Source organism: Daphnia magna, linkage group LG7 (genome assembly GCF_020631705.1).
Source record: "Daphnia magna isolate NIES linkage group LG7, ASM2063170v1.1, whole genome shotgun sequence".
NCBI lineage: Eukaryota > Metazoa > Arthropoda > Branchiopoda > Diplostraca > Daphniidae > Daphnia > Daphnia magna.
The window spans coordinates 11,584,457-11,610,670 of record NC_059188.1 but is presented as its reverse complement, the minus strand read 5'-3'; the positions used below and the strand labels follow the sequence as shown (position 1 = coordinate 11,610,670).

General features: G+C 38.9%; 4 protein-coding genes and 1 long non-coding RNA gene across 17 annotated transcripts; 2 read left to right on the top strand and 3 right to left on the bottom strand.

The window, feature by feature from the left end:
• Window positions 1-3,147: 3,147 nt before the first annotated feature.
• LOC116926459 (cytochrome P450 4C1) lies at window positions 3,148-6,053 on the top strand. The gene is made up of 11 exons (XM_032933348.2): window positions 3,148-3,453; window positions 3,524-3,633; window positions 3,705-3,795; window positions 3,870-4,067; window positions 4,202-4,268; window positions 4,507-4,724; window positions 4,798-4,901; window positions 4,969-5,037; window positions 5,105-5,273; window positions 5,339-5,518; window positions 5,582-6,053. The coding sequence occupies exons 1-11, from the start codon at window positions 3,240-3,242 to the stop codon at window positions 5,761-5,763; spliced, it is 1,602 nt and encodes a 533-aa protein (XP_032789239.2). The 5' UTR covers window positions 3,148-3,239; the 3' UTR covers window positions 5,764-6,053.
• Window positions 6,054-7,805: 1,752 nt separating this feature from the next.
• On the bottom strand, window positions 7,806-10,360 carry LOC116926461 (cytochrome P450 4c3). Its single transcript, XM_032933349.2, has 11 exons — window positions 10,072-10,360; window positions 9,892-10,001; window positions 9,533-9,818; window positions 9,396-9,462; window positions 9,204-9,330; window positions 9,027-9,138; window positions 8,848-8,951; window positions 8,716-8,784; window positions 8,475-8,646; window positions 8,228-8,407; window positions 7,806-8,157 (listed from the first exon to the last, which is right to left on the bottom strand). The coding sequence occupies exons 1-11, from the start codon at window positions 10,268-10,270 to the stop codon at window positions 7,997-7,999; spliced, it is 1,587 nt and encodes a 528-aa protein (XP_032789240.2). The 5' UTR covers window positions 10,271-10,360; the 3' UTR covers window positions 7,806-7,996.
• Window positions 10,361-13,866: 3,506 nt separating this feature from the next.
• On the bottom strand, window positions 13,867-16,650 carry LOC116926463 (cytochrome P450 4c3). Its single transcript, XM_032933350.2, is given in 14 exon segments — window positions 13,867-13,955; window positions 14,077-14,245; window positions 14,316-14,469; window positions 14,471-14,496; window positions 14,553-14,721; window positions 14,782-14,850; window positions 14,910-15,013; window positions 15,084-15,201; window positions 15,261-15,387; window positions 15,480-15,546; window positions 15,634-15,822; window positions 15,889-15,979; window positions 16,050-16,159; window positions 16,220-16,650. Coding segments are annotated over 14 exon segments (1,605 nt in total). The 5' UTR covers window positions 16,401-16,650; the 3' UTR covers window positions 13,867-13,924.
• Window positions 16,651-17,563: 913 nt separating this feature from the next.
• LOC116926464 lies at window positions 17,564-24,913 on the top strand. Of its 13 annotated transcripts, none has more exons than XR_006649780.1 (17): window positions 17,567-17,708; window positions 17,910-18,018; window positions 18,204-18,293; window positions 18,369-18,413; window positions 18,486-18,628; window positions 19,507-19,690; window positions 19,757-20,030; window positions 20,186-20,256; window positions 20,706-20,787; window positions 21,072-21,168; window positions 21,300-21,415; window positions 21,540-21,634; window positions 21,698-23,719; window positions 23,812-23,977; window positions 24,055-24,136; window positions 24,254-24,541; window positions 24,619-24,913. It is a non-coding gene; the product is annotated as an uncharacterized LOC116926464 (long non-coding RNA). The 13 variants fall into 13 exon arrangements; XR_006649778.1 differs by having other exon boundaries at window positions 24,212-24,541; XR_006649781.1 differs by having other exon boundaries at window positions 23,812-24,136; window positions 24,254-24,337; window positions 24,416-24,541.
• Window positions 17,696-21,751, bottom strand: LOC123466539 (cytochrome P450 4c3-like). Its single transcript, XM_045177288.1, has 15 exons — window positions 21,529-21,751; window positions 21,359-21,468; window positions 21,189-21,279; window positions 21,090-21,128; window positions 20,808-20,963; window positions 20,665-20,731; window positions 20,480-20,606; window positions 20,308-20,404; window positions 20,138-20,241; window positions 20,004-20,072; window positions 19,766-19,937; window positions 19,526-19,705; window positions 19,308-19,461; window positions 18,137-19,226; window positions 17,696-18,009 (listed from the first exon to the last, which is right to left on the bottom strand). The coding sequence occupies exons 1-14, from the start codon at window positions 21,749-21,751 to the stop codon at window positions 19,172-19,174; spliced, it is 1,644 nt and encodes a 547-aa protein (XP_045033223.1). The 3' UTR covers window positions 17,696-18,009; window positions 18,137-19,171.
• Window positions 24,914-26,214: the final 1,301 nt, after the last annotated feature.

Below are 26,214 nucleotides of genomic sequence, written 5' to 3'. Positions count from 1 at the left end.
ATGACGTAATCGATTACCAACGCTGTCCTTGCACCAAAGGTATGTTGCGATCAGAGTCACGCTCGATCATTCGCGATAGCCAATACAAAGAGATAAAAGGATGTATATGCGCAAGATTTTTTAAAAACTTGTTTTTGGTATGTGCTGCACGTCTCGTTTATTCACCGCTCGTTTTTTTTTAGAAGATGCGACATGCGTGAAGTTTAGTGGAGTGTATTTAAATGGCCGCCAAGCAAAGGCAGGAAACGGGATTTTGCGTGACTTGTACAGGCAATTCGTATAATTTTCGGGGATATTTAGGAATTGAATTTGTTATACTATTAATTTTGTTGGAAATTAAGTAAAGCCTTCCGGATAAATTTTTGTGTTCCTTTCTCTGCAACGTTTTTCCCAAAAAGAAACTTGCGAAAACTATATAAGAACTGGAGGCAATCTATGCATGCGGATGTTAAATCGTTCAAGCGACAAAAGAAGAACTTTCTCTGGTGTAATAGAATAGCCATTAAAAATACCGTTTAGCTACTACTCTAAAATACAAAAGTATTGGTCGTATATTGATTGAGGGGAAAAAGAACAAACCCCCCAGAAAATAGAAATAAACATTTTGTTTTTAAATTTTCATTTTGCCAACGAGAATGTGTACATGCCAAGTGATGAGTAATCCTAACAGTGTTGGTGTTTATAATTGAAAAAAAAAATACTTACGGTGTATTTAAGGATGGCCACTATTCAAACCCAGTAAAGAAGCGAAACAAAAGGCCATAGTGAGATCCATCAAAAACAAGACAGAAAGCGTAAAATGAATAATTTCATAATTTATTTTCTTAATGACACACCCACACAACAGACATGAAATTACACGTGTGTCGGTTTGCTCAACGGTAGACAAAACTAAATGCGGTTAAGAAAAATAACATTAAACTGCACTTTTTGAGCGCATTCGTGCCTGCCAGCAGGTGGGGGGCTCATTGTACATGGAACCAATGCTTTATAAACTTTCTAAATATAACGTTATGTGAGGCATCATACGTGACCTGCTCACAATACTTTACTGAGATCGGAAATTCATTCTACCGGATTTTAAAAAAAAAGGAATTGTTTCGGTGCGGATGTCCACCGCAAATTGGACGTTGAAAGTATCATTAGATGCGCTATGAAAATCAGGAACTGTATAGATCCAACATGTTTTGTTCCCACCGTTTGGTTCCGCCGGTGCTACTCTATGTGAAAACACGTCCGCATTACCGAATTATTATACGAAAAATAAGTAAAAGATCCATTGAAGATGGTCCTCTTACACCTACGCATAAACCAGCTGCTACAAGCAAATTCGCTGACTAATTCATGTTTGAATTTTCATTTCTCTTTCTCTGTTGTTTCCACGCAAATGCCACGTTCTGTACGAACCCATTGAAAAATGTTATTTCAGACTCGAGGGTCCTCTTGGGTGCATAAAGTTCTTATACGTGTAGAATAGTACTCCGTCCTACAAGATATTTAAATCATTTATATACATTTATTTAGCTTTCTAAATAACAGCTGTTTTTCTTTTCTATTGGCTTTTAAATATGTCATCAAACAGAAAGGCGATATAATTTTATTGGATATTCTGGGCTGTTTGCTATTACACCGCTGCCAGCCGAATGTCTATTTTTCTTTGGCACGTGATCAGTCGAAATATAATTGACAACCGAAATTCGAATGCGCTTTAGCGTCTAGATAACCGCGAGGAACTTTCAAGCCGACGCAATCAAATTCATATTTATGGCAGCATTAACCCATATTAATTTTTAGCGTGCGTTGTTTTGTTTTTTTGTACGTTCGCCAACTCAGCTAGATTAAGTTGATTTGCCACGTTCCTATAATTTCCAAGTACATCACGTAGGCACCGAGCGGAATAGGTCACGCAAAACCCTCCAAAAAAACTCATTAATCTTAAAGAAATATGCGTGCCATTTTTCTTCTGCCCACACAAACTGTTAATGCAACAGGATATCGTTCCATAAAAATAAAAAATATATTATATAGGTTTAATCATCGGTGAAAAACACAAAAGACAGTATAAAGATGTACAAAAGATGGGGGAAAATTGCTGCTAATGACACAGAATAATAACAACAGAGTGTACTAACATTTCGTTCAACAGGGTAAGTCTGAAAAATAGAAAAAGGGAGAAATAAAGAATGATTGGTTTAATGATAACCAGCTGACAGCTCAACTAGGAAGAATGGCCCTTAGGCATTGACAAGGGCGCAATGAAAAATGTAGGCCAGCAGGAGCTTTAGTCCGTCTCGAAATGGAAGATTAAGAAGGAAAAAAAAACACACAAGAAAAAGAAACCTCAAGTCAAACAGTCTATGCAGTAAGGCTACTCAATGTCAAACAAACCACACACTAGAATGAAAAAAAAAAGGGATGACCAGCAGTTAGCGCATTAAACCATATTCAAATTTCGTCGACTTGAACGAACGAGAGAAAAACGGATGACGTCACCGGACAAACGTTAAGACAAACAGTCGTAGGTGAAATGACGGTCACGATGGATCAATATAGTGTCATCATAAACAGTTGTAAAACAAAATCGTTTTTATAGTATAGCGCAAAATTGCGCACACGACTTTCACCTACAGGTTTCCTCTTTCGGATTGTATCGTTTTTTATTATCGGATAAAATTATTCTTTACACGAGAGAGTGCCCGTTACGGCTGCGTTATGATTATACAGCTGCAATTGGCATTTTTAAAATGTGATGATCAAGCAATCCATCGATGGAAGCTTCACGTTGGGTCACCTACTACGTGGTTTGTCCCTGTTTTTCCACCATAACATGCGCATATAACTGTTGCCACAATGGTGTAGATATGCAGTATAGTATACTAACACGCACCTGTTGTTTGTGTCATAACTCGTCCCAATGTATGCAATACGACTTACTGTTATACTCTTCCCATTGGGCGGTCCCATACGATGTAGATATTGTGTCCTAGTTTCTAACGTAATATACGAGAGCTTCTTTTAAAGAGGCTAGAGAGAAAACAGGCCTAGCCTCTATAATATAACTAAATAAAAGATGTGTGTGTATTCGTATAGGACCGTAGGGGAGAAACCGAGGGGGAGGAAGCCGAAAACCAACTCACACGATAAAAGAAATCGTTCAGTCAGCAACGATCCGGCCGTGTGTCGGGTTCATATTTTTGTACGCGTCTTCCATTTGCGTGCGAGTGCGCCGTGCGAACGTCATGCTGTTTCTGCTACCTGTGCACGGCTTCTACCTGCAATGGATAAGTGGCCTCGGATTTAATTGGCCAACGTGGTTCGTGTTGACATCGTTCATCGTTATCGCTTGGTTATGTTGGCGTAATTCACGATTCGTGCGCCTCATTAGCGCCATACCGAGTCCGAAAGGAGTCCCGATCTTCGGCAACATTCTTCAACTGAACGTTGGTCAAGTTGGTATGTTGTTTTTCTTTTAAATCTTTAAAGTGAAATGGAATTGATAACGTCTTACTTTGTGGTTTCAAAGAATTTTTAAGAATCGTTCATCGTGAATGGGTGGAGAAACACGGACCCATTTATTGCGGATGGGGCGGTTCGCGTGCCATCGTTTGCATAGCCTCTCCTGAATTAATGGAGGTAAAAATGTCCCTATATTTAAATCTATGTCCTTAATTATGACTGAAATCTGTTTTTTAAAATCAACATAGCCGATCCTCGCTAGCCAGAAGCTCATCACAAAAGGCAAAGAATATTCTTACCTGAGCAGTTGGTTAGGCGCTTGCATGTTTCTGACAACAGGTATATAATTATCAAAGGTGTACACATCCAAAAATTGCTCTTTTTAAAAATCAAATGCGTGTGAATTATGAAAGGCAAACGATGGAGAAGCCGCCGTCGTATGTTGACACCTGCTTTCCATTTCCAAATTTTGGAGAATTTCTTCGACGTGTTCAACGATCAAAGTCGTCAATTAATCAAAGAACTCGAAGCAGCTGCCGCTTCACCTGCTGACGATGGATCCGTTAACGTCTACAAGATACTAACGCAGTGCGCTCTGGATATTATCTGTGGTTAGTTGTTGGCCTATTTTTATTCTTTTTCTTATTTCAAAAAGAAAAAAAAAGGAACAGAACTATAACTTAACTTGTTTCTGTGATTGCTTCCAACATATTATGCGTGTTTATATAACGTGCGTGTGTGCCAGATTCGTCAATGGGCCGTCAGGTGAGGAAGCGAGAAGAAACTAGTGGCTACCTGCATTCCATAAACAGGTAAGAAACACTATGTTCTGTGTCACATCGCCGGAGCCCCCTTTTATTTTTTCCTTCTTTCGTTTGTTACCAAGTCCATTTTCTTTTGAAGAAGTTAAAAGGAATCTGACATCTTTCCGTTTAGTATAAATAAGCTTTGAAGGGAACGGGATAACATAAACGGGTTAATGTTATTCAAAAAAAAAAGGGGGGGGGGAGAAAACAAAATTCTTTTTATTGCTTTCTTTTTTTCTTGAAGGATAACGCAGTTAACTATGGAACGGAGTCTGAGACCTTGGCTAGACAATGACGTCCTTTTTAACCTGACGGCATTGGGTCGCGAGAATCAACGGTGCGTCAAAGTGCTGCACGATTTCACTAACCAGGTTATACAGGATCGCAAGAAGATGTTGAATAACAACAATTTAATTGACACGACCATTAGAGACCACGAAAAAATCGAAGAAAATTCATCGAGTAATAACTTTAAAAAATTTCTTTTTTATTGCGTTTTAAATTTTATTATTTTTTTTTTTTACTATAAAAAAAGAAAGGAGATTGGCTTTCCTTGACCTGTTGATTCAAGCGTCGGAGAATGGAGAAAAACTGAGTGATGATGACATCCGCGAAGAAGTCGATACGTTCATGTTCGCCGTATGTTTTATTAATTGTGATGAATTCAATCAGACGGTTTCATTGATTTGTGGGGTGGTTCGATTAGGGTCACGATACGACAGCCACGGCGATGAGTTGGTTTCTTTATTGCATCGCTAGGAATCCAGACGAACAGGTAGACTCTTCTCGTTCGGCTACGTGACTTCTCATCTGACTCTGTACTTTTGCATCCACATGTCTAGAAACTATTGTTCGACGAAGTGGACGAAATATTTGAACACAGCGACCGCCAATGTACGCCTCAAGACGCGGCCAACCTCAAGTACCTCGACTGTTGCATTAAAGAAACTCTGAGGATGTATCCGAGTATTCCGGGCGTGATGAGAACCATCACGGAAGAAACTGAAATTGGTGATACAGATCATTGATAATTTCCTGACTTGCATCACAACGTCGAATTTATGCTAATTAAACAGGTGGATACGTTTTACCGGCGGGATTGTCCGTAGCTTTGCTCATTTACGGGATGCATCGCAATCCGAATGTTTACCCAGATCCCGACGTGTTCAAACCGGAACGATTTCTACCTGAACAGAGCGCCAGTCGACATCCGTACGCTTTTATTCCGTTCAGCGCTGGCCCTCGTAACTGCATAGGTAATTTTCTGTTGGTTGTATAGATTGCGAAAGAAATAATTGCCTTGTTTGCTGGTTGAAAAGGACAAAAGTATGCCCTTTTCGAATTGAAGGTGGTCTTGTCTTGGGTCTTACGCAAATTTGAATTCTCATTGGTTGACCCGACGAGCCCACCGGTCAGCGCTTCCAGCGAGATCGTGCTCAAGCCACTGGACGGTATTCACTTGTCGGTGAAATCACGTCAGCCCTGCTCAATTGCCGTTTAAAATAAGGAACTCACCGCGCACATTCAAATATATCGTGACACAGGTGAAAACGAATTGTAATGTTATTATACCGGTACAACAATTTGATTAAAGAAGCCAGGTAAATTTGAATATCAAAAAGCACACTCATGACATTCAAGAACAAAAAATTCGATTTACATATATGAATAGATTTTGTTTGTTTTGAAAGATGCTTATGACATTGCGTCTATAATAATTATATGCATATTGACTATGTATTCCACTGAACGTCCCACACACAAAGAAATAAAATTGAATATTTCGTTACACTCTACATAGTCACTCTCTATAGTGAGAAACTGTAACGGATATGCTGAGTCCGTTGCAATCACCATTAAAAATCGATCGGGAACGACCGCATTCTCGACATTTTTGCTCTTGATTATTCACGTACATGCCGGAAATGGACGCAAAGCTGGTGCGGTCATCGACTTTGGCAGTGCGTCTGTGTCAACCTCTAAAACAAAAAAAAACTCGATGTTAAAAAAAAAAAACGATGTCCAAATGTATACCGTCGATATCGTGCAATAATCGTGTACGTGTTTGCCATACGGTTCTGTGTAGAGATAGACGACCTCATTTTTTGTTTGTGGTATGTTTTTCCCAAAAATCACTTTGGACAAAACTTCTAGACGCATGTCTAGAAGAAAATGGAGGTCACAGACGTGGGTGCGTCTTTCACGTTGGACACAAAATGTAGAGAGAAAAACAGTTACACCATCGTCCTATTTCTATTTCACTGCATTTTAACATGCACACTTCAAGGTATAATAGCCAAGGTCTTTCTATGGGTCTAATCATCTACCCATTCTGTTGAATGATCTTCTATTCAAGTCCAAGGTTCTCGCAGATCTTCCGACCACCGTACAAAGGTGTGCAGTTCTCTGTTTTGATGCGAACCGAAGCATTTAGCCGTGGGAACCTGAAAACATTTCTAGATTATTTACGCTGTTAACTATCAGTGAACAGTGAACGTTAACGTTTCTAAGAACTATATAAAGCATTCGCATTTCAGAAGATTGAACCCGGAGACTTTCTAACTTGACAGTGAAAGGAAATTGAAACAAAAAAATTGGTTGGATTTCAGAAATAGGAAATGAATTTCTATTTAAGTGGTTTTACAGTTGTCACGTTAGCAAAAGACATTTTCGCACACAATGTTATGCGAGAGATAATGATCAACCTTGTCTAGGGTGTACGTACGTGGGTGATTGATATGATAAAGGACAGGAAATGTCACGTCCACTGACATTAGACTATCAACAAAGTTTAATTACATGCACAATCTTTGCATATCCTTTTATGACTTTCACTGTTTAACCGACGACCTCCTTAGAAAGTCAACTGTGTAGAGAGATTTTTTTTTTATGTGATGCGTGAAAATGCGTGAAAGAAAGCGCCCGCCCCTTATAAAAAGAGAGTTGGTATATATATAGTCCTATCGCATATAAACACAGAGGCTGTCACACACATACAATCATCTGTCAGATTAAAAGGCAGATATCATACAGTGAAAATGATAAGTGTATAATATACCATATGGCTGTGATCTAAAAAAAAAAAAAAAAACCTGTTTTGATCTCCATCTGTTACATACCTTTTTATCGTTTCACTTTCTCGATACGAAAAAATATGGCGAATCGAAGCATGTCGAAAAAGAGAAACTGGATATGCGTCTCCGGTGTGTTTTGCTTTTTTCACGTCACTCAAACATGAAAAAAAAATTTCTTTGAATTGAAGATCAACGGGAAAACAAAGAATAAATTTTGTTTAATTTATACTACGGTAGACTCTATTGTGTTTGTCTTCGAATGTTTCGTAATTATTCAAGCAAACAGTGGCAGTCTGACAGAAGTAAATGGGTACGGCAGCTCTTGTTTTGCATCATCACAGTTCAACAATGACGACATGGGGAGGATTTCCCCATCAAATTATTCAGCCGTCGCTTCCAGAAAAAGAAACTTCTTTTGGGGACGTATTCAAATTCACGGGTTGACACAATAAAAACTGTGTTGCCATCATTTTCGTAAAACATTGTTTATTAACATCAGCTTTTTTGTGTGAGAGAACTTTTATGAATAAAGACGTGTGACATGAATGAAAATCAGTTTTCAACAAAGGACGAATGATAAATGCACTGCGTGATGAACGTGTAGGATAACAGAAATGAAATTGATCGCAAATAACTGTTTTGAACGAATCAGTTTACGATTCACCGTTTGGATACAATCAGAGGAACACCGTGTTTAGGTTTCAAGACAATCTCGCTAGACGGGATGATCATGGGCTGTGAGGAATCGGCCACACTAAACCGGAATCGACGCATCAGATTAGCCAAAACGATTTTGGTTTCTAGAATTCCGTATTTTTGCCCTGAAATAAGAAAAATGCCACTTGAGTTTTTTCTTGAATCGAACCATAATCGATCAAAAATGAAACTGACCGATGCAATTGCGTGGGCCAGCGCTGAACGGAATAAAAGCGTAAGGATGACGTCCGATACTGTTCTCCGGAAGGAAGCGTTCCGGCTTGAAGGCTTCCGGATCGGGATAAACAAGCGGACTGTGGTGCATGCCATAAATCATTAGAGCAACAGACACGCCGGCAGGTAGTTTGTAGCCACCTGTTGAAACGGAACACACATTTTTGGGTTACGCAACTGACGTCTTATCTTAACTATATTATTGTACCAATGTCGACATCTTCAGTTAGGCATCGCATAACAGCTGGTACGCTTGGATATAATCTCAATGTCTCTTTGATACAACATTCCAGGTATTTGAGCTCAGCCGCGTCTTGTGTCGTGCAAGGACGTTCCATGTCCTCACCAAACACCTGATCCACCTCATCCATTACCAGTTGCTTTGCACGTGAGAAACGAAACGAATCAAGGGAATGAATTACATGGGAGATGTCTAATGAATAAGTTACCTGATATTCGGGATGTCTGGCGATGCAGTAAAGGAACCACGTCATGGCCGATGCTGTGGTATCATGTCCCTGCCATTGTCAATTTAATTTTTGAATTAAAATGTCTATAAGTTAACGGAATACTAATATTACGGCAAACATAACAGTGTCCACTTCTTCTCGGATGTCATCATCGTTGAAATCGGGATTAGTTTCAGACGCTTTGATCAGTAAATCCAGAAAGGCTAATCTTTCCTCTGTTCAAAAAGGATACCCAACATTTTCGTTTCGTGTTTTTTATTCGAATTGATTATTGAATAAGAATTTAATACTTGGGGCGTCAGTTTTATCTTCGTTGATGTTATTGTTAATCGATCCATCGGTCGTGTGTTGCTTCAACGATTGCGCTTCTAAACGCAGAGCTTCGCGACGGTCCCGAATGACCTGTCATTTGAACACGGTCATTTAAAGGCACGATGTTTGAAATTGATTTTTGAATAATGTATCACCTGATTGGTGAATCCGTGAAGAGCTTGGACGCAGCGTTGGTTTTCACGACCCAACGAACTGAACTGGAAAATCCAATCGAAGGTCAGCCACGGTCGAATGCCTCGTTCCATGACAATTTGCCCGATTCTATGTCGAAAAAGGGCATAGTTTTAGTTTAAAAATTACAAAAAAGATTCACGTGCGTGTATCACCTGTGAAGATTTTTAACGTAGATCGCCTTTTCTTCTTCACTACGCGTTTGCCGGCCCATGGAACTTTCTTTTATGTTTCATTTAACAAACAGTTTTTATTAGTAGGTTTCTAAAAGTCGAAGGTCATCGGGGATTACCGCAAATGATATCCAGGGCGCATTGCGTCATTATTGGAAAGATGTCAAACTCGTTGTCGCCGTGCGTTTCGATCGCCCGTTCCAGTTGTCGCGCGCAGTCGATACTTTTCTCGTTGAAGACGTCGACAAAACTATTGAGGATCTGGAAATGGAAGGCTGGAGTTAATAGACGTCGTCTGCTCTTCCATCGGCCACCTGTCGTCAAAAACATGCAATTGCCCAGCCAAGGGCTCAGGTAACTATATTCGCTCGCTTTCGTGATGAGCTTCTGGCTGACTAAGATGGGCTTTAATTAAATGAAATAGAATTTAAAGCGCAATTTATAATAAAAGATAATTTTTTTTTTCATTTTAAAATACCTCCATGAGTTGGGGTGATGAAATGATGGCCACTGGACGAAACCCACCCCACACGCGATAAATGGGTCCATATTTTTTGATCCAATCAAAATGTACAAGTTTCAGAAATTCTGAAATCAAAACGAAAATTTACTTCTTTTTAAAACCAGATTTTAATTTTCACTAGACACTGAGACACACCATCAAGGTCGACGTTGAGATCTAAGAAATTGCCGAGGAAAGGTAGAAAATCCGGTCCGGGAAGTGCGTTAAAGAGACGCACGGTTCGTGATTGACTCCACATGCGATAATAGACGATCAATAAAAGAGTGAGAACAGTCCAGGTGAATGAGCCCCATCCGAGCCACGAATAACTGGCCAATGTCAGCACGGCAGACATTTCTGCGCTGCTGCTCTTCAGTTTTGTTTGCCAATGTTGTTACCAACGAATTCGATGTTTGACTAACCTCCGACTGCAACTGTTTGCCGCATTAAATAGGCAAACTCTTGCTGCCTTTCTGTTTACTTTTATTTACGTGCTAAAAAAAAACTAAAGACGAAACTATCGAATCCCTGAGGAAGTTGCGCGCATTTTTCGATTGTAAGGACAAGCCGCTCGAGTGGGCAGGTCTTCCAGCAGGAACTTCTGCCCGCCCTGTGCGTACGTGCAGCTTAAAGATGTTGGTATCCCAAGTGAAAGGAGGAGGAGCATTCCTTTTCCACTTTCCCCTTCAAAAAACTAAACAACAGAGTCCAGTGTCAAACGCTAGATCGTCTTTTCGTGTGAGCCTTGCGTCTCTAATATATGCACAATAGTGAAATAGCATAATTAATTACAATTTTTTTTTTTCGACTGGATTCCGTAACAGAAATGAACGGAATGCTTCGCCAAAGCAAAAAAGGGCTGCGACATTCGAAAATAACTTTCGGGTCACGGTGTTGTTCATCCGGACACCATTTTTCACTTTCACGGGGACATTCTATTTTCTCTATGTAACATTTCGTGTTGGGTTTAATCGATTCATTCTATTCCAGTTTCCTAGTGAAAGAGAAAGTACTTTATGAAAATAAGATGATAATGGTCACGTGAGGTCTACGTCTCGAAGATCGCAAGTGTGTTAAATGAAACGGGGGCTTGTATATCTTAAATATAATTCTTTTTGGTGTAAAGACAAGTGAACGATGGCATTTCATTAATGATTTGCCCTTGACAAAGGTTTTTCTTCGTTGTCATTTCAAACCAAAGAAACAAAAAATCCCCTAATTGTTTATTCATGTTTTGTTGCACCAACCAACAAAGGAATTTCCTGAAAGTCAAATGAAATAGTTGAATTTCCTCATGGAAGATTTCGCAATTGATAGTCAAGGTGAATGTCGAGTTCCGCCTATTCGACGTGTATATAACTCAAATGTTACGACTGCTTTATCGGTCAATGTTTTTTTATGGCCAACAACATTACGGATGGGGAAAAGGGATGGTTCACTTTGAATAAAGACTTTGAGAGATTGCATCGGTTGCGTATTTTTTTTTCTTCAAGGTGCTTCCTCATGTGAAAACACAGGCGCTTGTTGAAACCGTGGAAAATGTTCAATCATTTAAACCGGATAAGTTCGAGCTGTTTGTCCCGGACAAACGGCGCTTTTCGACATTGGCTTTTTGTCAGCTGAAACCAGAATAACCAGAACTCCGCTGTGTGTCACAGACAATAGCGGTCCTTTTTTCCAGGTGATTCATAATCAGTTTCAAGGCCGGGATCCTGTCGTCTAGTCAGTCGAAATTGAAACCAATAAATCCGTTGTTGTTTACCTTGACCATTTTTGTTTGATATTCCCAATGCGCGCAGCCCCATCCCTACCGTTAAAAATGATGACCGTTGACCTTCCCCTGCGTAAATATGAAACGAGACTGTTGACCAATTTAAAGCGAAAGTTATTGGTCAATCGTGGTAGATATGATTTCATAACTTCGTTTTGTTTTGACATTGTTTAAATGTTTGAAAGGAAAAGTGTGTACGGATGATTAAATCGTGTAACTTTATGCGAATATCGAAACAGTTCTTTATATCTGGCGATATTTTGTGCAACGTGAAGAGTAGGATCAGTTTGCGGGACCCGAATTCCCGCGAATGAGGTCGAAACTCTCTCGGCAAAAATGTATTACGGCTATCGTGCGCAAAACAAACGATCAAGAATTTCCGCAGTCATCCACGTTCGTATTGTCACATCGTGAAAATTGTAGGGAAGCCAAAGATAATCGAATTTTTTAAAGTTTGATTGTTTTCTTCTTCGTACTTTTTATACCTTACCTTCTTTCGTTCCTTTCACATTTGATGCGGGATAAGAGTTTCGAGCTTTTACTTTCGTTCTTTTTTGTTGTGTGCAGTATGACATGCGTGACGTTTCTCCAGTTTTTTTTTTTTATCGATTGTTTAGAAAAAACACGGCATATCTTTAGCAAAATCGGATTTCCATAAATTTGCATAGCACGAAAATCGCTGGCAAGAGCGATTGCACACTCATATGCAACTCCTTAAATCGAAGTTTGAAAAGCTGCGTCTAGTGGCAAAGGCTGATATGCTAATTTTCGGCTTCTCGACTTTTCCCTAACGTTACCCAGCATCGTGCGATCTATAGTATATATAATAAGGAAGGTGACCATGAACACACCATGTACGGTACTATAGGAAAATTCACCTTGACTGTTAAACGATTGTTACCTTGGACCTGTGAATGATCCTGGCATGCAAAGAATCAACCACATACGGTCAGAAATCTACGCTGTTTGCATACAATTATTGTTTCCGATTCAAAGAAGTTCTATCCAGTTATAGGTGAAATATCTTTACGAAGAAAAATTTCCAGTCGTTGGTGCCTAAAATAGAAGAATCAAATCCTTCAAAAAAAAAGGACATTAAAAGAAAAACAATTTCGCTTTCATTTCAAACGTATTCACAATTTCAAAACGATGGGAAATCAAGACTTCCAGACGTAATCGAATCCTTCGTGTCGGTTTGCCTTCCAACTGCGTTTGTTTTTGTTTTTTTTCCAGGTAGAGCTATAAAAAAATAAAATAAAATTATTTAAGATCCTGGAACATGTTGTGCTTCGAAACTGCACAAAAAGAATTTATTGTTTCTGTTTTCAGGGCCAACTCCAACTTTACGATTGACTTGCGGTTTTCCTAAAGGATTTGTTGTGACATCGTTAATAAGAACCTCCCAAAATTGCACTGAAATATTTAAATACTTGCCATCATTTTCGGTGTGCCTCAAAGAGTTATACCACTTTTTTTTTAAGGAAAACGTCTTTGACCTTGTACTGTTTTTAAATGTACCAACGTTCATTTCTTCGACATAGACGCTGAATTTCTTACAGATCATCTGCCTCTTTATTCAACCGATTTAAAGGTGTTTTAATTATCTATAGGTGCATACCCACATTTTAATTATCTTTCATTCCAAGACGTCCTCCTTGTTCGTCGTCTGTCCCATTCACTAGTTGTCGTTATCGACCTCTTTAGATCGATAGTTGGAGGATTTGCCGGAATAAAAAGCATTTTCCCTTATGTTCTATTTTACCACCGTCTACGACCTTGACCAAAATCGTTTTTTTTTTTCAGGAATTTTGTTATTCCAACGGAGGTTTAGAAAACCTTAGTAAAAGATCACCGCGCCCCTTTTTTTCAGGGTCAGGTGGGGCACAGGTGGCATACAGCCATCGGCGGTTGGTCCTCTTACCTGCCTTTGAAACGTTTTCGTTTTTATTTCAAGGTCGTTTTACCAAACATTAAAAGAAAAACAAGAAAAACAGAAAGATAATCGTCAAAATAATAGGAATCTCTTCTTTCAAACCACGCCTCTCTTTTTTTCCACCTGCAACTAAAACTTGAAAAACGAATGGAAATGAGTTACTATACTTTAAAAAGTACCAGAGAGATCGCAAGTTGTCGCATAACCATCCTTATTATGCCTATTGAATTATTGAACAGTTTTAACCTTCAGCATTATCGGTTTATTCTCTTGTGCGGATTACCTTTCGTCTGGGGAATAGTGGGCTAAACTTGTCTAGACACGTCACTAACACCCCTGTAATAACGAACATTCACGTCAAAACTCCCGTATGAACAAATTAAGATATTCGCAAATGATTAACGTCACTCGCTTATTGATTAGTTCAATGACGTCATAGCAAGATAACACGTTTCACCTTTTAGCAGATCGTTTCTTAATCACAAGGTGAACGCCGTGTTTGGGTTTTAGCGTCACTTCGACAGACGGAACGAAAAGCGGAGCCGATGGATCCTTGACGCTAAAATGAAATCGGCGCATCCAATTGGCCAGACAGACTTTCAATTTAAGAATAGCGAATTTCTGACCTGATAAATTTTCAATAAAATTCATTTTTTATTGATAGAAATGACGTAGTAATTGCACACAAGTTTTTACCGATACAATTGCGAGGGCCGGCGCTGAATGGAATGAAAGCGTATTGATGACGAGCGATGCTGTTCTCCGGAAGGAATCGTTCCGGTTTAAAACATTCAGGATCTGGATAGAAAAGAGGATTGCGATGCATGCTGTAAAGCATTAACGCAACCGTAGCTCCCTTTAGGTAAATTATAATCACCTGGCAAAATCAATTCAACATGTGTATCTCAATTGTATGAATGAAAATTTCAAAACCTGTTTGAACGTCTTCTGTCAGGTATCTCATAATGAATGGCACAGGTGTGTATAGCCGTAAGGTTTCTTTTAAACAGCATTCTAAATACCTGAGCTGGCCCAAGTCGTGCACTGAGCACGGACGGGTTGAGTCATCAAACACTTGCCTCAATTCTTGCATTACCAATTTCTGCGTGAAAAACGATCGCAATTCATTTCCTTTGAATTTTTAACAATTATTCTTTATTACCTGTTGTTCGGGATGTTTGGCCATCAGGTAGAGGCACATTGATAAAGTAATTGATGTCGTTTCGTGGCCCTATGGATAAGCATTTTTAAATTCCCTGCCTCCCACTGAATTAAGAGTTTCACTATTACCGCCACCATAAATAAATTGACTTCATCTTTGATGTCATCTTCGCTAATCATTTCTCCATCCTCAGATGCTTTGAGAAGAATGTCTAAAAGGGCAGGCCTCTCTCCTAATGAAAAATATTTTGATTTGTATAACAACGTTTGAACTAAAGAAATTATTTATTATTTGAGTTGAACTTGATTGATAAAGATGTTCTCCGTGATTCACGATGTCGTCCTGCGTTTCTTGTGGTGCACCTTGATCACGATATTTCTCCATTTCCATTTTAAGCCATTCACGGCGATCACGAATTACCTGTTGACAAGTTCCAGTATCAGGTTCAAATCAAACAATCATTTCACGTGAAATGTTACCGCATCGGTGAACGAGCGTGCGGCAGCAACGTAATGTTTGTTTAAACAACCGAGATTGGTTAACTGGAAAAGCCAATCGATTCCAAGCCATGGCTTTACTAAACGTTCCATGAAAACCATTTGAACTCTGTTAGACAACGTATACTCATTAAAGTTATTTATAATTTTAGTAATTGGACCAGGAATCAACCTGTCGTGAGACAATTCACGAAAACTCACTTATGAAGGTTTTGGAAGTAAAGATCTTTTTCTTCTTGGCTTCTTGTCTTGCGACCAATGGAACTTTCTTTCAAGATAATTGAAAACATTATTGCTATTATAGTTGACTCTTTAAAGCAAATCTTATGACTATGGATTTAGGTTAGCATTTTACCACAGAGAATATCTAAAGCACATTGCGTCACGATTGGAAAAACGTCCAATTCGTCACGAATGTCAAGGGCGTGTTCCATTTGGCGTGCAGTGTCTACACTCTTTTCGTTGAAAATATTCACAAAACTGTTGACATGTTGAACGTGGAATGCCGGTGTTAGCAGACGGCGGCGATTTTTCCATCGGTCTCCTGTAATAAAAAAAATGGTAATAAGGTCAAAACCGAAATCAGAAATGTTCTGTGTGAACATCTCACCTGTTATTAGAGCAAGGCTGTTACCGATAAATGCCTTCAGCAGTTGATATTCCTTTGGTTTAGAAATAAGTGAATGACTTCCTAAGATTGGCTACGCAATAAAACAAAAGGAAATTTGAATTTATTCCACACAAAAAAAAGAAACTTGAATTTGAACGCACTTCCAGTAGTTCAGGTGAGGCGATGAAAATCACTGGATGGACCGTGAACCACGCACGGTAAATGCTTCCGTATTTCCTTACCCAATCACTTGTTAAAATTCTCAGAAATTCTAGGATTAATCAACGGTAAATTTTTATCTAATTAAAAAATCAAATCAGGTGTATATTACCATCATAATCGACGCTCAGCTCGAGGAGGTTGCCCAACAAAGGAAACTGTTTAGGCCCCGGGAGCGCGTTCACGAGCCTTACGAATCGTGAGCGAATCCATATGCAATAAAAAATGATTGGTACAATAAATAGGATGAACCAGGTGCTCCATTTTATTCTGCAAACGTCAATGCCAAACATAATCACACACCGAATTGTGCCAGGTTCCAGTTTCCGACTGAATTTGTGGCATGTTCTTGTGCTACTCCTACAGGGCGGTGTTTGAATGAATACGTAGCCATCACGTATCTATTTTGTGGTATGTAAATTGACGATGACCAATTTGTTGTTGAGACATGATGCAAATGAACCCAATGCCCATCACACACAGTTTTGTTATCTCGGTGAGTAACACTCATTAGGTAAATCATTGGGAAAGGCTGTGATTCTCTTGAGGCTTCATAACGTTGAAAGTTCGATGACAATTATGTGTGGAAAAAACTAAATTATTATTGCTTAACTAACCTAATATGATGGGGCAATCCGATGGTTTTTGAATCCCATAGCCAATATCAATATCTCTGGTAATTTGTTTGACTTTGGCGGTCACTTGTTAATTGCGAACTTAAACCCCGATACTGGCCCATTAAAACAGGTCCTCCTTCACTTGCTATTGCAATCGACACTTCTCTTGAATTTCAAACGAAAGATGCAAAAAGCATTTTTGTCCCGATTAAATGTTTATTGAAGGTATTAGAATTGTTGAAGGAAACTAGACCTGTATGTGTACGAGTTCAAGACCGTAAAACCAGTTGGTCCGTTAACCTTCCTCGTGCTGTGCAAAGTTTGCGACCTTATGGTCCTAGTGATGCAAAAGCTTTACGGGTTAGTGGATTGGGTTATTGCGCGTATTCTTTTGGCTTGAACTGAAGTCATCTTGATTACGCAGTTTAACTGTTGCGCAGTTTTTGTTTACAACTTCCCTGTGTCTGTTTTATTTTATACTAAAATTGAAGTGATACGGTTGTCGTTAGCTGTGGTGTGTAGTGTGTATGCGAAAACAAAAGTAACATTTGCAATAAGTGATTTGTCTATGCTAATTTTTGCTTTTTAAACAAATTTTGATAGCTGACTCATCGCCTGTTGGCAGCCGTTTTCCTACCCAGCCCCCCAGTGCACAAAAGAAAATCGTCGAAGTTTCGTTTTGTTTGAATTCCCTTGGGTAATATAGAGGAAGGGGTATCTAAAAAACAAAATGTTTTTTTTTTTTTCGAGGGGTAAGGGAAAACGTCGAATATTCATCAGACTATTTAATAAGGCTCAGAGATTGGCCACCCACAGGCTTTCACAATTCGTACCCATCCTCTTACGTTAGGGTATGATCTGGTATGGGTAACGCAAATTTACAGAGCATGGTATCCAATGGTTAGTTGTTTTAGGCCACCCGTTCAGTCGAGATGTCAAGTATTTCGGTCCAGATGGAAAAAAACGTTCAATTTACTGTTGTAGGTATTTATTTTCTTTGGATTTATTACTGAAATTCTAAGGTGGTTAATTCATGTTAGAAGCGTTTGTTTTATCATAAGTTTATTGACGTGAAAAAATGTAATTCATTCAGAGGTAGGAAAGAAGAAAGGTGAATTATTCTTGTGAGGCTGTAAGAGGCATTTGATTAACTATGCTACATCTAATACAATTTTGTTCTTGCAGATGTTCGTCATGCGTTCGAAGAGGCGTAGACGAAAAGCCAAGGAGAAATTGGCATAACAATTTTGGCTCAGACTGTTACACCGGCATTTCTTCACCTTAGCTGCTAAAGGTAAAACAAATTTTAAGTTTTCTAAAAACAAACTTGCTGTACAAACTTCTTTGGTCCTCTGAATAATTTCATTGTAACTTCTGAAAAGCTGATTGCCTTTTTCTTGTTTGAACATTACCTTTGCCCTTTGATTCCAAAAGTGTTAGCATGAGCAACAACTTCATTAGTAACTCATTTTTCTTCAGACTATGTTGAGCAGCTGAAGGTCATCAGCAAAGGGACATCGTGTCACTCGTTACTTCCGTCGTTTGTCCGAAAACGTCTGGTCAGCTCCGGTATACTATATTCAAATTTTAAAAGATTGTCGTTTAAGGTAGTTGTACAAATAATTCTGTTTGACCTTTCGTTAGATGAACTGTGAAAAATTTGGTGAAAATTGTTCGCGTCAGCCATTCGTAAGTTATTTTCGTTAAATTCTTTCGAATGTTTCAATGAGCAAAGTCGTATTTTCTCCGGTATTTTTATAGTGACGTCGATCTCGGTATCGCCTTGGGTCTCGATGATTCGTTCAAATTCAGCTGCGCAGATTGGGCTCTTCTCGTTGAAGATGTCGATGAAACTGTCGTAATTCTGGAAATGGAAACCTGTCCGTATAGCAAGGTCATTTTAGGTAACGCTAATTTGTACAAGTAAATAGAACACGTTAAGGCATTCTACTGGAGGGGAAACTGGTTTGTCAGGAAAATGTTGATATTGAATAACCTGGTGTGACTATTCGGCGTCGGTTTTTCCAGTGAGCACCTGTTGAATAATAATATGCGATCTAAGGCATTTTGGGTACGGGATTTCCCGTTTCAATTGTAACCTGTTGACATAAACATAGAGTTGTCCAGCCAGTCACTCCTACGTCTGCAGTTTTAAACATTTACATGTCTAAGATTTCTTCTTAGTATAACAAGGCGTATCGTTGTTACAATAATGATTTTATTGTGGGAAAATGTTAGTCAGCTTTGCTGCCATGTCGTCTTAGACGTTTTCCAGATAACTGAAGCCACCGGGTACAGTTTCTGTTTAGTTATAGATTCGTGGGTGAAAGTATATCTTTCATAACCACTTCCTTCGCTGTTCCCACCTATGATGTGTCTACTTTTAACTTTTTTTTTATTATTATATTTTTTTTTTACTCATTTCGATTGTTTTAGCTGTACAGGTTTTATATGGTAGATAGAAACCAGAATTTCAAGTTAGCTACTGAACTCATGGAATTGCTATAAAAAAAAATAGAAAAAAGGGTGATTTGACAAGAAATTCGGTTGTCAGTAAAAAGAAAATGTTATGATTTATTTAACCGTTTAGAAATAGCGAGACGAACACCATGTTTTGGTTTCAACACGAATCCTAAATCAGGCGCGTCTGAAATTACTTGATCAGAGACGGAAAACTCCACTCGACGTAACATGTTGGCGAAAACTACTTTCAATTCCAGCATTGCATATTTTTGACCTGAATTGGAAACGAATGAACAATCTTCTGCACTATATCATTTAGAATAAAATCAGTCGCTCACCTATGCAGTTACGTGGTCCAGCGCTGAACGGAATGAAAGCATACGGATGCCGGCCAATGCTGTTTTCTGGGAAAAATCGTTCCGGCTTAAATGCTTCGGGATCCGGATAAACACAAGGATTGTGATGGATTGCATAAAATGACGGAACAACTGTAACCCCGGCTGGTATTGTGTATCCCCCTATAATTTGATTAAGTGCAATTTAACAGCTAATTTGTTTCATTTCACCAGGTGTTGTACCTATTTCAACGTCTTCCGTTAGACTTCGCATGACGAACGGCACGCTCGGATAGAGTCTCATCGTTTCTTTGATGCAACATTCCAAATATTTGAGTTCAGAAATATCCTGGGTAGTACAAGGACGATCCTGATCGCCACCAAAAACTGAATCCAACTCGTCAACTATCAGTTGCTTCGTCATGAATCGAAAATTGAATGAAACAGTTTGACAATTTGAAGTTCGTAATTGATGCATTACCTGATGCTTCGGATGTTTAGCAATGAGGTAAAGTAACCAGACCATGGCTGCAGACGTTGTGTCGTATCCCTGTGTTTAATTGGGAAACATTTAGACATTTTGTGCAGTTAGAAGATAAGTCAATTGACAATTACAGCGAACGTGATTAAATCGATTTCTTCTCTGATTCCGTTATCATCCAGGTCAGCGCCCTTATTGGACGCCTGTATCAGCCAGTCTACTATGGCAAATCTGCTCTCTAAAGAAAATCCAGGTATCGGTTGAAAAGCTCAGACAGTATAATGAAATGGATCGAGTTTTCTACTTGATTGAGGTTTTCCTTTTTCAATCTCACTGCTTTCTATCTTATCGAAACATGTGTTTGGGTGTCGTTCAAGTATTTCACGGCGATCTCGTGTTACCTGTTTAGATGGCCTTATTAGTTTTATCTTAAAATACTTTTAACTGACAGTTTACTTTGCAGAGGTGTGATTTACCTTTTTCGTGAAAGCGTGAAGGGCATTGATACAGCGTTCACTTTCACGACCAAGTGAGCTCAGCTTGTAAATCCAGTCGTTTGAAAGCCATGGTCGGTTGACACGCTCAACGAAAATCTGGCAAATTCTACCCCATCAAACTAAACAATTAGAATTTTAATCGAATAGTATTACGTTAAACTGACCTGTGAATGTTGCTAACATAAATTTCTTTTTCCTTTTCGAGTTTCGTTTGCTGGCCCATCGCAGTTTCTGTATGGTATTCGAAATGTTTACGACCTCAGAAGTTATGACGTCGATGAAACTGTGTACGTATAAAAATTTATACCACAAATTATATTTAAGGCGCATTTTGCCATAAGATGAGTAACGTCGATTTCGGTATCGCCTTGCGTGTCGATGATTCGTTCAAATTCAGCTGCGCAGTTCAAACTCTTCTCGTTGAAGATGTCGATAAAATTGTTGTGATTCTGAAAATGGAAACCTGTTCGTAGCAATTCCATTTTAGGTTACATCATTCGTACGTGCTACATAACACGTAAACCCAACAGGAATTTGATTCATGTGAAATAAAGGGATTTTTTTTATTTAGGCAAAAAAAATGTATAACCTGGAGTAACTAATCGGCGTCGATTTTTCCAGTGAGCACCTGGAGAATGATAAAATTTCAAACAAAGCCATTTGGACAGGTGATTTTAACTTTCATTACCTGTTGATGTAAACATGCAATTGCCGAGCCAGTTACTGAAATTCAAATAGTCGCTTGATTTTGTGATGTGTTTAGAACTGGCTAATATTTTCTGCGTCCAAAAAAAAATAGAGAGACCAGTAATTACCAACAAGGAAGGTGCGCAGTTGGCAGGAAGCTAATGAACATACCTGTACCAGCTCCGGGGATGAAAGGGTCACGAAAGGACGTGTGCACAGCCATACACGGTAAATCGGTCCATACTCTTTCACCCAATCAATTGTCATCATTTTCAAGAATTCTGCAACACGAACGAAAAATTCATGACGATCATTGACGCAACAAATATTCAAACACCTACCTTCATTGTAGACATCCAAATCGAGAAGGTTACCCAATAGCGGCAACGGCTTCCGTCCAGGTATGGCGTTGATGAGTTTGACGGTTCTAGATCGACTCCATTTCAAGTAATAAAAAATTGCTATTGCAAGTAAATTCAGCCATATTGAAAGGATCCATTTCATCCACAGAAAGTTAACGCCAATATAAGAGGATGACGTGTCTTCAAAATTCAGCCCGTCCATGGTGAACGGACGATGTGAACTAATCTTCGATCTGTCTACGGCCTTCACTTATAAGCAGTGTCACAGGTAAGGCAGGAAAAGCATCTATCCACTTGATTGAGCTTCCTGGTGTTGTGTCTAGGTTTAAAAGAAAAACATTATAGATACGCGAAAGTTCTTATCTGTGTCAAAGGGTCAAGTTTTCCGTTTGACGGGAATTCGGAGAAATTTTCGCTAAAACAAATTCATTTTCGAATAAAAACTCGAATGCAGTAGTCTGCACTAACAGATCAATCGAATTACAGCCTTGAGTTGAGTCAGTTGTACAAAACGTAATAGAAACAATTTTCATAGTTTTCTGGACGGGTTGTGACAATAAAAAAAAAAATTCTTAGACGTGAAAATTGAACGAGGTTATTGTTAAATTAAGGTATAGAAATTCATAGTCGAACTTGGGGATGACATTAGCATGCGAGAGAAAGTAGAGACTATAAGGATTTCCTTGTTTGGAATTCAAAAACATCACGTAGACACCCCAACATTTACGGTGTTCTTCTCTTGTTGTTTGAAGACTTTTTCATTACTAATGTCCGATAGATGAACATCACGACTTGCAAAGTAGGACACGCTTGACGAGCAGGAACGTCCCACTTTGAAAGCCCGTTTCAAACATCGCAATGAAATTAAACAAAATGTGTAAAATAAGTTGGAGTTTTGTTTGTCATTTGAACGTTTGAATTCACTTTCAATCGATGCAAAGAGCACTTTTTGTCCCTGAATGCGTGATTGAAGGTCTCGAGTCTCTTTACCCATTTGAAAACTAGACACGTATGTGGTACAAGTTCAAGACCGTGACTCGTAAAACCAGTCTGTCCGTTAAGTGTATAAAGCCGTAGTGTGATTAAAAGGCTATTCATCACTCAATTAAAGAGTTTGCCAAGTTCTAGCAAAGATTCTATTAAATTTCACTGTAATTTGGCAAGGCATTTCCATCTTTTGAGAGCAAACGAAAGTCGAAAATTTGAATTTTCACGAGTAACAAACTAACTTTATTCAAAAGACGTTTTAACTCTAATAGTCAGAATTCATGATTGGGCTTACTGTCTGCTTGAAATGTTGATTCATTTACCTGCAATGTTGTGTGAGACGTAATCCGGATAACTGACACCAACAAGGTATGGTCTTAACTCAGTTATATAGCTCGTTACAGGAAATCGGGCGTGGCGTTTTCAGACATTCTTGCCAACAGCTACAAGGAAAGTTACATCATAGTAACGAAAGTAGCCATAAAATAATGTGGCATCTATTTCGTACATGTCATCAAATGATTTGCCAGTGAAAAGTGATTGACTTGCTTATTTAACTAGCCATAAATTTTATATGGCTGTGTGATATCTAATACACTTGGTCAAGATAAATAGCTTACGGTATAGTGCATTTGATTACTGCACGTATTCTTTTGGTTTGTACCTCTTGATTAATTAGTTTACGTATTGCGCAGTTTCTTTTTTCCCCCAAAATTTAAGTGAAATGTCTTTAGCTGTAGTGAAGTGTTATGCAAAGAAATTCATGATGAGAGAGTAATGGATTATGTTTGTATGCAAATTTTTGTTTTCAAAAACAGAAATTTGTTTTGTTGACTCATCGCTTGATTGACAGCAGTTTTCGTACCCAACCCCAATGCACAAAAGAAAATCGTCAAAAGTTTGTTTTTTACTAATCCTTTGTCTTCGTCCTTGGGGTGTTGTAGAGGGAAGGGTATCTAAAAAACAAAATGTTTTTTACGAGGGGAAAGGTAAGGGAAAAAAGGTCGAATATTCATCAGACTATTTAATGAGGCTCAGAGATTGCCCACAGGCTTACACAATTCGTACCCATCCTCTTACTTTAGGGTATGATCAGAGATGTATATGGACAGACCATGTTTTTCGTCATTAGTTGTTGGTCATGCGCTTGGTCGAGATGTTGTATGTAAAATTTCTAATGCAGGTATTGATTTTCGTTGAGTGTTTTTACTAAAATTCTACGACGGTTAATTCAATCAAATGTTTCTAAATGTGTGAAAATTTCTTCTTTTTTAGGTGGTGGAGGAAGAAAGATCCATTCTAAAGGTGTTCTGAAAACCAATGGCGATGCAGTGTGTTTATCCAGATCCCCGAAGCATTCAAACCGAAACGATTCATTTCAACGATTCGGCGACAACAGCAGTGGACGGTTACATTCTGTTGGGCCTACGTGATTGTACAGGTGAAAAACTGTTTTTCTAGCGCAGAAGTTTGTTAATTTGTTTAAAAACCAATTAAGTTAAAGAATGCTCGAAATAGTTTTCGACAACCTCGGGTTCGGTTTTCCGTTTTTGTTCCAATAATATCTGATGTACCAGATTTAGGATTCATTTTGAAGCAGGTGGGCTCGTCTCGTTTTTCTAAATGGTTAAATAAGACATAACATATTTCTAACTGATGTGGATTTCTTGTCAAGTCACTTTTGTTCAAATTAGAAATTCATGATTTCGTTTACTAGTATGGTACATTTACATGGTTAGAACAGTGAAAAGAATGGATTCGTTAACTTTAATTCAACAAAGTGCAACGAGGAATAAATCAGGTGGGTAAAACTCGTAAGAATGTGGTATATAACTCGTTCAATTTTGATCAACGAAGTAACTGATAATGGGCGAATCAGATTCAGTATTCGGTGAAGATCAGGATCGTACTTGTACTACCCTGGATGTGTCTGAACCCAATCGTTTGGCAATGTTTAATCAAAGTGATTGTGGTACTGGGATAGAGACGGACTACGTTGGCATAGGTAAATAACCTGTTGAACCAAGCAAATAACCTTATCTTGAAACACAAGTTTTTTAATTGTACTAAATTATATTCCAGGTGGATATGTAATACCGGCTGGTGTTTCTGTATGTTAAGCAACTCGCCTCAATCCGGATCCTGAATCATTGAAGCTGGAACGGTTTTCCTGGGGAGTGGCATTGGCCGCCATCTATATGACTTCATTCCGTTCAGCGCTGGTCCAAGTAATTGTTTTTATTCTAGAAAAGATTGTTGTGTTTTGAATTGAAGTTCAAAGTATGCCATGCTTGAATTGAAAGTAGTGTTTGCTAACATTTCACGTCGTGTGTAGTTTTCCGTCTCTGGCCTAACAATATAAGACGCATTTGTGGTAGGATTGGCGTTGAGATCAAAACACGGTGTTCGTCTCATTATTTCTAAATGTTTGTGTAAAGCCAAACATCACAACCTTATTTACGACGAAAGGAAGCGGCCATTATGGATTTTTGATACCCCCTCCCCTTAGCTCCGGTGTATTAACAAATTATCTACCTAGAAAAAGGTCAGGGGGAACACAAATGTATGAAAAAATAAAAATAAAAGTATCAAAGGCACAAAGCGAAAGTCAATCACTTAATGCGATTAAATCACACGACGATCCGACTGGAATTTTAGTTGGACCTTTGCAATGTCCCTCATTTATAAAATGTTGCTCAGTTATCTCTTGTAATAAGAGATAAATGCTCTAATATATTTTAACCATCATGGACAGTAATCGAATAATTCCCCACTCTTCTCGATTCCATTTCGAGTGCCATTGTATAATTCTTAATTATGCAGTACCATTTGAGAAAATAAAACGCAACGAGTTATTCGGAACAGAATCCGTTTATTCAGGGAAAAAATTATTTTTGACTGACAAAACAGTGCTTTGAAGGCGATAAACAAACTTAAAAAAACAAAAGAAAAACGCTGCAATGAACAGGGGTCAAGTGGGACGGTAGAAAATGCGCTGTTATTAATTGATCGTTTTTCCGATAAACGAACGAAGGTGATTCAATTCACATTTTCTGCAACTTTGAAAAACTTCGTGTCGGAAAAAAGATACAATTAATCCAAGGAGATTTCAGTCCACTCCTCGGAAGCTGGCCCACTTTCAAGATCCAGGTCCGATTTTGATTTCCATTCATTGAGCTTTCGTGTCGTTTTCATCTCCGGTTGATTGTTAGCGTTTGCAGAAGAAACATTTGCTCCCGCATGCGTCAAGAAGCTTCGGTTCGGTTCCATTTGGGGTTTGAACTGCGAGTTCCGACGATGCTGCTCCTTGCTTTCAGGTAGTTTCACGCTCGGAGGTGTCGTTCCTTGAGGGCCGTACCAAGATGGGGGACTTGGAGATGATCTTGGACCATCAGATGAGACGGGTACACGTTTAGGGGCTAATTGTGTGCCGTAAGCTCCGTCAGGAGGTGGCGGAGGCATCGCTGCCGAATTTAGCCCATTTCTTGGTGATGACATCGGTCCTTGCTGCATTTGTCCCGATAAAGGTGTCTCATATGCTGGCCTGTTTTGGTCCGTCACCGTTAGAGTCTGGTTGTGAAAGATGCGGTTTCCATCATTTCGTTTACCGTTTGGAACAGCATAGGTATTCGGATTAGCGTGACCTATTTCTGATTCGACGGTTACGTGGCTACGGCT